Source organism: Sander vitreus, chromosome 8, assembly GCF_031162955.1.
Source record: "Sander vitreus isolate 19-12246 chromosome 8, sanVit1, whole genome shotgun sequence".
Taxonomy (NCBI): domain Eukaryota; kingdom Metazoa; phylum Chordata; class Actinopteri; order Perciformes; family Percidae; genus Sander; species Sander vitreus.
This window is the reverse complement of record NC_135862.1, coordinates 33,537,816-33,549,862: the sequence shown is the minus strand read 5'-3', so window position 1 is coordinate 33,549,862 and position 12,047 is coordinate 33,537,816. Positions and strand designations below refer to the sequence as shown.

At 38.0% G+C, this 12,047-nt stretch overlaps 1 protein-coding gene across 1 annotated transcript; it reads right to left on the bottom strand.

Moving 5' to 3' along the window:
- Positions 1 to 7,655, bottom strand: LOC144522644 (putative polypeptide N-acetylgalactosaminyltransferase 8). The gene is made up of 11 exons (XM_078257882.1): positions 7,372 to 7,655; positions 6,559 to 6,907; positions 6,190 to 6,356; positions 4,700 to 4,886; positions 3,642 to 3,839; positions 3,340 to 3,454; positions 1,546 to 1,731; positions 1,235 to 1,372; positions 1,040 to 1,132; positions 696 to 866; positions 1 to 438 (listed from the first exon to the last, which is right to left on the bottom strand). Exons 1-11 carry the CDS (start codon positions 7,535 to 7,537, stop codon positions 319 to 321), a joined length of 1,890 nt encoding a protein of 629 aa, XP_078114008.1. The 5' UTR covers positions 7,538 to 7,655; the 3' UTR covers positions 1 to 318.
- Between the last annotated feature and the right edge of the window lie 4,392 nt (positions 7,656 to 12,047).

Here is a 12,047-nt window from a genome sequence, read left to right as displayed (position 1 = left end):
TCCTTTATAAGCAGTATTTATTAGATGCTGTGTGTCAACAATCCCAGCAATGCTCTTTCCCGCACAATACCTGTAATATAGACAGACCTCCTGGGAGACAGTTTGCATATCTTTGACAGTACCCTGGTCCAATTAGCAAATATAACTTTTCAGTTGTATATAACTCTTTTCTTTTTTTTAATTGGCAGAATAATAAATAGTGCAAATAATGACTTTGTCCATTCATAAACTGTTGAGCAAATGTCCAATTTACACATTCAGGTGATATTATTCACTGACCAATGAGCAGAGAAGTGCACTTTTTGTTGGCCGCACACTTTAAAAGGCTTTGATTATATTTTGGATTTCCCATTTTTGGCCAGAGCATTCCTGTATTAGAAGCAGGCCGTTCTTAATCTCCAGACACCTTTTTGTATCTCTGTTCTTCAGTTCTTTGCCCTGGAGAAGAAAAATAAGTGTCAAGAATGCAAACGCACAGCCTGTCATCATACAATATTTAGACTATTAGTCGATAGTTTGAGCTATGAGTCACCCTGAACTCATCCACCCTATGTTTTTTATAAAAGGGTGAGACACACTGACTTTTAACTTTTACTATTTTACTGGAATAAAAAAAAATCCTTTTGCCACATCTCTTCCCTGACTTTTATATACTTTGCTATTCGTTTTAATAATAGTTTAACAACGTGTAATACCTGAGTGAAGTCCCAGTGAATCCCCATTCCTTTCTTCATAGCCTCTTTGCAGTTATGAAGGCCAGGCTCCGTTTCTTTTTCCCCCGGGTCAGTTAAACACCGGTTGTCATTGTACTTGTGGGACTTGATGCCGCCGATATAGAGCTCACCGTCTGACCGATAATAACACATCTAAAAAAAATAATTATAATTCATTATAATATAATTAAAAGTCAAGCAGAAAGCAGATTGGTCAGTTACTGTAAATAAGCCAAACGGCAGCAAAGACAATATTTCCAATTGCCACAACTTTTCAGTGACTATAATCGTTAATCTTGACAACCACTGTTAATTGCTTTACTTACTTGAGGTCCATAGTAGTAGCAATTGTAGGCAATGGGTGTGTGACCTGGCACTGGTCCTTGGTCTATGCACCTGTCAGCATCAAGATTCCTCATCTATAAATGGGGGAGTTCATCATTTTATCAAACCCAATGAAAATGTATCCAATACTGCCTCTACCACACATACAAAGATACATTAGATACAACTAAACTTACTCCTCCATAGGCAACTAGGTCAGACAAGGGATCCAACTTGGGATACACATTTTCCAGGTACCATTTGAAAGGTTTACAGTTCAACCTTTCCCTGAGTTTTTTCCTTTCAGAGATATCCCCAATGTCAATTCCGTGATTCTGCAGAGAATAAGGCATGATTTGTTGATTTTTGTCACATTTGTACTCATAAGATAAGCTTTTCATTATGGACCCTTGGATGTTCATTCTGCATGTGCTGTGTGTAAGAGGCATTCAGTATTCCATAGAAAGGGCATCATTCATTTTGTTCTACTTGACTACATTTGAAGTACCTCAAACGGCAAGTTCCAAGCCAAGTTGACGTTGTGTTTGTATTCATCCATCCAGACTTCTGCTACCCTCAGGGCGTTTCGCTTCATGGCTTTGCTCAGATCAGGCATGTAGGGCTTGTGGGCTCTCTCAATGTGGGCGATCTTGGAGCATGGAACTACTTCAATACTGCCTCCACATGTCCACACCTATATGAGCAAAAAAAAGCTTAGCTTTATACTACTTGATAAAAACGGAATAATTGATCAGTTACCAGTGATATTTGTGCAAGTGCAAAGCATGAATAAAAACAAAAGTTAAGAGTTAATAAGAGCTTAGAAGTTCACAAACTGTGGGAAGCACCGCAGCTTCTTATATGCACTTAACAGTTTGTAGGGCTCCATCTCTGGGAGACCCCTGCAGCTGACCCATAAAGTTAATAATTATAATAATAGAACATTTGCCAGACACCCAGTGGAGACTCAAGGAAGTTACTACTCCTAGCCAACAAATAGTCCTCTGGGAATTTTTGTACAGATTTCATTATATTATATTATATATGAGTGCCAAAAGGACACAACTGAAATAATGACACATAGAAAACAAGGCATAACAGTGAAATGGCTCAAGTGAGCTTAACGCCGTGCTAAAAGGTAGATCATGCTAACAACACTCGGGGCGCGTTATGAGATTTTACATGAGAACCAAAACTAATTTTGATCAAACTGGCAGCTATTGCCATGTACTGAACAAAATATTTGATTATTTTGTGTTATCAGATTGAACATTATGCTAAACAGACAATATTGCTGCAGTTTAGATTGAAAACTATTTATTGATCTTAAAAATGACAAGAGTGGGCCTTTTTGACACAAACATTTCCCCAATATAACAGAATATGGGCTTATGGAAGTAAGCAATTGTAAACCACATTCATTTTATTTAAAATGCCTTAATTACACTTCAATCCACACTGAATAAAGATAAGAACAAATATCTTCATCTTGAAGTAATGCTCAGCAACTTTCACCAAGGCTTTTACTCTTAAAATGTTAAAACGGTCCTTAACACATACACTATTAATATAACTGCATGTGCATTAACCTTTTATATAAACATGTACTTACTATTCTGTACATGCATTAGTCTGTTTTGAAAATGTTTGTGCTAAAAAGGCATATCCCACTCTTTTGCCATTTTTAAAATGTTTGATAAGTATTTTTCAACTTAAACTGTAGCAATATTGAGCATCTTATAACACAAAAATATCAAATATTGTGTTCATTACATGGCAATAGCAGCGTACTCAACTCTGGTCAAAATTTGTTTTGGCTCTCCTGTAAAATCTGACATAATGCCTTGTATTGTGTTAAATAAGTTAGGTTTAGAGGTGCTGGTGGGTGGATTATGTTACCTTTGGACAGAGACAGGCTAGCTGTTTCCAGTCTTAATGCTAAGTAAGCAAAATGCTTGCTAGCTGTAGCTTGTTATTTACCATACAGACACAAAAGTGGTATCAATCTCATTTAACTGTCAGCAAGAAAGTGAACAAAACATGATCCAGTTAAGTCTAAATCGAGTAATCCATGTATTTCAGGTTTATTAGATGCAAACACTGCACAGCTGTTAGTAATACTATGATACAGGATTTTACAAATCTGGAGAGATATTACGGCAGGAATCTGTCCCAACGATTGTGAGGTAACCAGTTCTGGTTTTACTAAGTAAGAGGGGCAATTGTGCTGAACCTGTGGATCAACTTGCTGCAAGTTGGCCTGGGACTGTCATCAGGCGTTAGATAGGTGAAGCTTACTCACTCGAATTCCCAGCTCAACATTTTCTCCACCGTACACTTTCATTCCTTCATCGAGGAGTCCGATTTCTCCCAGATACTTTCTTTCAGCAACTAGGATCCCCATGACAGATGGACTTCTGAAGTGAAAGAAGAGACCCGTTCCTAATGTATCATTTAAAACCATGTTGCATCACCATCAGCATAAAAGTAAAGCTTTCAGATCATTAAGACTGCCTCATCCAAGATACGTATATGTACACGATATGTTTGACACATACTGTATGTAAGTTTGAACAAGACTGAGCAATTTCACTTAAAACTTACTTTCCAGGCAACGAGCTGTCTTTAAGTTTGTAATAATCGTCCGAAAAACTCTCATACATGCACCATAAAGCCCAGTCGAAAGCGTGTGATGCTGACTGGTATGGAATAACCGTGAGGTCATCAAAGTTTACTTTGTCAAACACAGGGGACGTCACCACCGTTCGGTCAGCCTTGATCTGCGTCAGCAGGGGTTCCGCCCTGAAAGAGGGGAATGGAGGAGAGGTAGCTTACCCATCACTTCATTAAACTGTTGTTTCTGGAAAAACCAGTGAGACTGCTGCTTATTATTGCTTTGTCTCTTTCTATGAAATGACTGTAACTCCAGAATGGGAGCTGGCATGTGTTCTGACATGCCTTTCAGTCCTTTATTTGATCAGCTGCTGAGATCAAGCATTCTAAACAGAAAGAACACACCCAAATGGTTTTGAATACTTCTATCTCCTGTGCATTAAGTTTCATTTGTACGCAACCCAAGGGAACATTGGTGCAGCATTTGGAAGGTGGAGGGAGCTTCAGACTGAAAAATGTTCAATTGTGATGCAGAGATCTAGTGCTATGTTACCCAAATTAGACTGTTTTGTTTTGGCTAAAGCACAATTGCAAAGTCAGCTTGCCAAACTTACTATTGCACTACAAATGAGCCTGTGACTAGAAGGATGCAAGTCTGAGCAGCACTCACCCTACCCTCGTTACCACCACTGTGCAAGGCCTTTACCACCCTCATTGCCTACGTGGGCATGCCAGTATACCCGACTGTTGTTGTACAGGGATAAGTCTGTGCTTGGACTGGGCTGTTGCATATGTGTAAACAGGGTGTTCCTAAAACGTTGTTGTTAGCAAAACATTGTGGTTAATGAATGGTTAAGAACTTTGGCATCAGCTCACCAGAGTCAGTTTGCACTTGGTGTTGGTATAGACACTTCCCTGCATACCATTTGATAACTGTAAACATGGTAAACTTATAGCACCTTTAATGTGGAATCAAAAATGACATACGTGCCAGTGAAAATGGTATACATAGACCAGGCATAAAAGATTTATTGTTGTCTCATTCTTACCACATCTCATGGACTTCGATGTGTGCATCCAGGATGGCCACCACATCAGCAGTAGCAGCCCTCCAGCCAGAAGCCCTGGCGTGAGACAGGCCATAAGACACATTGTGCCTCACCCTTTTAATAGAGAGACTGGGGTTCTCCTGCTCGAGCGACTTCACGTACATGTCAAGGTCACCCTTCAGGTTTTCTAAATTGAGAGAAAATGCAGGCATTTTTATTTTATTTTTGATTAGGGGTGTGACGGATGTTTTTACCATAGAAAGTTTAGACAGGGCAGTAACACCAGTTTCCACACCGATTACCCAGAGTGCAAAGTACACTTAACATTTTGAGAGCAACAGTTGTGATCGTAGATGTGCCTCACATGCTCACAAACTACAGGATGCAATTGAAATGACATTTGTAGTTGTAGTTAGTGATGATGTACTGATTAAAAAGGTGTTTTATTCATCCATGCATGTACGTTAGGTTGGACAAGAATGAGAAACACCATTAGTATATTGCAATCCAGTGCCACTCCACCACTAATTACAGTCTTGAAATAACTAAATGCTGTTACATCATGTTTATGTGCTCTTAAAAAAAGGAGTAAAATGCTTATTTGCCTTTTCTTGTTGAGAATTAGATAAGAAGATTGGCACCACTATCATGTCTGTCTGGTAAATATAAGGCTACAGCCAGCACTTGGTTAGTTTAGCATAAAGACGGGGAACAATGGAAAACCGCTAGCTTGGCTCTGTCCAAAGCTCTCAAAGTCCACCTTGCCGAAACCCTAAAGCTCACTAATAAACACATACAGTATGTTATTTGTTAAATGTGTACAATAACCGTGGTATAAAAACACCAATGTATGGTTTTCCTGGGGGTTATGTGCTGGAGCTTTACCATCCTAAATTATTGTTGTTACCATATCTATGGCACACAAAACAAATTGTTGTTTTTATACTTTTTTTAAACAGATTAAAACAAAAAAGGTGTAACATATTAATCAGTGAGCTTTAAACGTACTAGTAGGCAGATTGTTTTTTGTTTTTTTCTAACTTTGGACAAAGCCAGGCTAGCTGTTTCCAGTCTTTATGCTAAGCTAAGCAGCTGCTGACTGTAGCATAATATTTTACCATACATATATGATAGTGATATCAACCATGGCATGCCATCTAATTCTTGGCACGAAATTGAATACCGGTACATATGTTTTCCAAAATGTCCCAATTCCCAAAAGTATTACTTTAAAGCCAAAAGTTCATGTGAAAAAATGCATTTCAGGAGATTTTACAAGACTGCTTAGAAAAGTCGATACGTTCAAAAAAATACAATCACAAAATAACAACCATGACATAGATTACAGCCTAAAAACAAAGTTAGAATATGAGAAGCAGTGGCACAATGAAACGTGATTTCAGCCTGTCATGTCTCACAGTATGACAGTAGCCTATGTACATAATGGATCAACGTGTTTGTACAATCTCATCCATTTGCACTCAACTTACCTTCAGAGCTATTGTCATCCACTAATATTATCTCCTTCAGCAGGTATTTAGGGGTGCGGTCAATGATGCTGCGCATAGCTCTTTTGATAATAGACAGGGCCTCATTCAGGTAGATCAACACTACTCCAATACTTGGTAAGTCTTCTGGGTAACTCTTTTTCAGACACCTATTCAGAAACAGAAGGATTTCTAAAACCACCGTCTTTCCATCAGTAAGCTGTGTAAATGCTTTATCTAAAGACAAACCATGTGAACAGAGAGGTGAAGGATAATCAGCAAACAATGAACTGGATGGGAGGGGCCATTTCTTTACCTTTTATCTGTATATAAATTAAATGACAGCTCTGGCATCATAGGAAATTGTTGTACCTTGGATCCCTGGTATCTGGAAGAGCTCGGTCTAAAGGAAGGCGATCGCTGAGAAAAACGTTGTATCCATACTTGTCAAACAAAGCCTGTGCCTCTCTTTGGTCATTCTCCGAGAGATTCTCCCCCCATGTCACGAACAGGGGAGATTTGGGCAACAGTTTGTTAGACTTTTTCTCTTGAGGAGTCTCCTTTTGGTCCGGGTCTTTTGCTTCAGGTTTCTCTTTCTGCTCTGGCTGTGGTTTGACAGCTGGCTGTTCAACCTCTGCAGCTTTTCTCCATTTGAGTCTGTCCTCTTCGATCATTTTCTGCATGGTTTCCTGCTTTTTCTCAAAAGCTCTGACCACATTGTCTTGACAAAAGGATGACAGAGAGAGAGTGAGAGTGACATGACACATGACCTTGTCATGACAACCCTAACCCTAACCGTAACTTGTCATGACAAAAACCGAATGACACTTACTAAAAGAAGTGTTATGTCATAAACGTTTATGACAAAAGTGCGTAGCAACACACAAAAGGAAAAAGAACAATATCTATACAGTGTTACAAATAATATTAAAAATACTATTACAATTCATGTTTTCAAAAACTGTCCGAAAAGGAGCAGGATGAAGCCTAAGCTTGTGATGTTTATATATCATATATTTTTTACAACAGGATAACCAATATACACAACAATACATCTCTAATTTTACACGTACAAAACCCTTTTATTTATTTACGTTTTAAGTAAGTCAACAACCCATTTCCGTATCCCACAACCCCATAACAAATCATACAGAACCCGACTTTCTTTCCATTGCCTCAACTTACGGAGATTGCTGATGCTTGTCTCCAAGTCAGAAAAACTCCTGATCACATGCAGTGAGTCCAGCTGTTTGTCAGTCTCATATGCACCCTTTAGAAACATGCCCACGTAGACGAGGAGCCCGAACCCCCCCAGTACGACGATTGCCCGCTTGAACGACACTCGTCTCATAGTGATAACGCACAGACTGAACCCCCAGCAAGGAAAACCTTGAAAGACATGCGCGCTGACAGCTGGACTGACAGCTTCAACCAGACAAGTGACATGTCTTTATGACTCACGATCATTATTTGGATGATACGTTCTTTTGTTTCAAAGTGCGTGAGCAGTGAGGTGAGACCTGTTCTTCCTGTATTACTTTCCTCCTATTAAGCGCAGTTGGTCCAGCATTAGTGGGCTGAGCCGTGTGGTCAAATACAATACATTGACAAATAAAGAAAACTTTTAGGGGAAACTGTGAGAAGGTAGAGACGGCAGGTAAGCTTTTTTTTCTTTTGTATATATATATATATATATATATATAGCTTGCTGGATTCCTTTTCTTACTGTGTTGGGTGCAGTCAGAGGAGCAATATAAGCATTGGTGGAATGTAACTAAGTACATTTACTCAAGTACTGTACTTAAGTACAAATTTGAAGTACTTGAGTCTTTTCTTTTCATGCCACTTTCTACTTCTACTCCGCTACATTTCAGAGGGAAAACGTGTACTTTTTACTCCACTACATTCATCTGACAGCTTTAGTTACTAGTTACTTTACAAATTAAGATTTTTACCCACAAAACACATGTAGCTTCTAAAATATGATGCTTTATTATAAATTTAACTACACAAAAATATATAGGCCTACAAGTAGAGTTGAAATGATTAGCCGATTAAACACAGAACAGTTTGGATCGTTTCCTGTTTCTGAAATGTGAGGATTGAGTACTTTTACTTTTAATACATTAAGTACATTTTCCTGATGATACTTACATACTTTTACTTAAGTACCATTTTCAATGCAGGACTTTTACTTGTAATAGAGTATTTCTACAGTGTGGTATTAGTACTTTTACTTAAAGGTGCTGTAGGTAAGCCTTATAAAACTATCTTTCTGTCATATCTGCTGAAACTGACCCTATGTTCCAGTAGAACTACATGAAGCAGGTCATTTAAAAATAAATCCAGCTCCTCTGGCTCCACCTACAGCCTGTAGTGAGATTTGCAAAAATCCACCGCTCCCTGTTCAGATGCACCAATCAGGGCCGGGGGGGGTGTCTAACTGTGTGTCAGTCACTGCTCATGCACACACATTCATTCTCCCTTGTGGGGGGAGGGGCTTAGGAGACCGTTTTGGGCTTCAGCGGAAAGGGGGGGGGGAGGGACTGAGAAGTTGTCGATGTTCAAATTTTTTGGCTAAGTCCTGGATCTTCACAATCCTACCTACAGCACCTTTAAGTAAGGTGCCATAGGTAAGGATCTGGATACTTCTTCCACCACTGAATATAGGCTATATATATTAGCAACAAGTCAATGTAATATTTGTGACATTAACAACACAGTACTTAGTAAATGAATGCTCAAATACTAACACAAGCAATTGTTTAAGCAGGCTTGACATCAAGTATGAACGCTAACAAAGAAATAGAGGTTAGATCTTGTATTTGTCGCAGTCTGTGCTATGGGTTTGTGGTTCTGTGTCTTATTCTGGATAAAGGGTGCTATTATGTGACAGTTATCATGTCATGTTGAATACGTGTATTTCTGGCTAAATATTGCATTGGCACAGTTATTTACATAATTCGAAATGCAACTAAATTCAAATTTCACAATATTGTTTATGATTTATTAGATTTGCTGCATGTTAAACACTGGTAGTCAGTTCATAGTAACATCCGTAGGACAGAGAAGACATTAAATTGGGGTACATACAAGGCAAAGGTCACAAAATAATCAAACCCTCTTTCAAAATAGTTAAACCCATATGAACAAAAGTTCAAAAGAAATGGAAACTTAATACAATACATTATTAACATAAACAATATACACAAATCTAAACTATTTTAATGTTGCTATGGGACAAAGTGAGACTAGCCTCCAATCAAATGCCATGTATGTAGATATTATGTTTATATAGTGGATCGATACAAATAACACAACACCTCAACAGGCCACAACTGGGCAAAAATTAAATGATGCTTGTTAATCACTATACCAAAAATAAATAACAAATATATACACTCTTTGTAGTGCAAAAAAACGTAAGTGGCCTGATCTTTATACTTGTGCGCTGGTGTGCGCGTTGAGCCAGCATGTGTGTGTGTGTGTGTGTGTAGTAGGTGATAGAGCGAGGAAAAGTGAGAGAGTGACGGCGATTAGCTTTCGAACGAGTACCGACTAGAGTCATATAGTGAGAGAAACAAAGTGTCTCACAGACCCTAAAGCTAATGCTCGTCATGCTGACTCTGCCAAGTCCCTCTGAAAATCTCAGATTTTCATTAAAGACAAAGCCAATTAGAAATATACGTATGTATTATAAATATAAATTGCTCCAGTGCTTAAATTGCTTTCTAACATGTATTATCTGTGCTTTTTATGGCAAGTATTTACTACACCATAAACTAATAATGTTTAGCAATTCTTGTAAATGAACCTCTTTCTCTGCAACCAACACAACGCCATCAGCATACAACAACAACATGTATGTGGTCTTTCAGCTACACTCTTGCGTGTGCATGAGTTTGCAATAAAAATGTCTTCCTCTTCAATTACTTTCGATTACAGATCTTTAATATAATAAGTTTACTTCATTACCAATCCGTTGTTATGCGATTACAAAGCCAGAACTTTACACTCGTCGTTTAACTCTTTTTTTAAATTGCTTCTGAATTGATACTCATCCGGCTTATTTAGGATCTTTTGAATCCTGTCCAGTTTCCTCCTCACAATCTCTCGATCTGTGACTCGCTCTGTAAAAGATATGCCTGTTCTCCAACTCACGATCATGTAAATTATGATGTAGATTAAAAGGTCTTCAGTTATTATAGCTCCTCACACTGTCTTCATTGTGCTTTCACAAAAAGGATTACATAAGTTATTCTGTCTCTTCTCTATAGGCAGCAGCTTTACAGATACGTTGTACAATAAAGCAGATCTTAGCTTAAAGATACCATTGGGTGATTCTCGTGAAATTAGACTTATGAGGTGTCATGAAGCATTTTGATGATAAAAGTAAATGCTATCAAAATAAGAAGAATACAGTTAGAAACATCTCTTCATGTACTATTTTGCACATGCTTTCAAATTACATCATAAATTCCAATTATTTTTTTTTTCTTCCCACATTTAAGGGGAAATTTGTCATTACCGCAACGTGTCCATGACTGGATTTGGGTTCTTTGAGATGAAAATATTAATAATTAAAAAATATAAAAAAGAAAAAGCTTCAGTGCATGTTAAACTATAAAGATTTACAATAAAGAAACATGTGGTATTTGGTGATCATTGGTAAATGTATTGACAATAATAAGGAATATAAATGTGTCCAAGACCAATTTTCTCATCCTCCACAACAATTTTCAATCATTGTTTAAGTCCTCAAGGAACTAACATTTTTAAGGAATTTTGTTGGAAGGGACATAATTGACTGTGGCACTCAAGATGGCTACCAGGTAAGCAGTTCTTATTTTTTCTCTCCAAGTAAAAGTTAAAATTTTGTTTGTCATAGTACCGACACGACTTTTTAGTTCTCATTACTGAAACATGAGTTTGTGAAGTTTTAAAAAATGTTACCATTTTAATTTTTTTATTACTATATACCCCATAATGGTTTAAATATAAAAAGTGCGGGAAAGTTTAGCTAACCCTCATTTAGCTTTCACAGTTAGCAAGAATGTTTAAGGTCACTCATCCTCCGCAACACCATTATCATTCACCGCAACAATTGAAGGCCTGTTGCGGTGGAGAGACACAATGTTTCGGTAATGAGAAACAGACTTATGAAGGAGGGACATGCACTATAACTTTTGCTCATTTCAATATAACTTGATATTTGCCTTAAACACTTCTTGAACAGAGTGCGTAAACAAAATAGCTATTACAACCCCCCCAGCAGGGGTCACTAATTTTTCATTTTTATGTAGTGCTTCCACAAAAAGCAGTATGAATGCAGTATAGGCCACCTACTATACATGGAATATTATTTAATATTAAATAGTTTTACTGTGAAACAATGTATTTCTATGTCTTTTTACAAAATGTTACATTCAAGATGGCTATTGTGTATTTTGTTACAGGCAAGCATCAGTTGAAAAGAAAAGGGCATCAGCGAAAGACAGGCTGGCAAAGCATAGAGAGAAAATATACAGCAATCCAGTGTTACTTGAGGAGTACAGAAGAAAGGAGAGAGAGAGGTCAGGGGACAGGGTGATAATAGGGAAAAAATATAACTTGGAATTCATTGATCTGACCAACACTTGCACTCCCACTCCCATACAGACACGCGCACAGAAACACAAGTACACACACAGACATACATGCATGTGCGTACATGCGCGCGCACACACACACACACACACACACACACACACACACACACACGCAAACGTGAAGGCTGACCTAATTGTACATTATATATTGTATACACACGCACTCTTTCACACACAGACATGCATGCCCATGTGTGTGCGTACATACATACA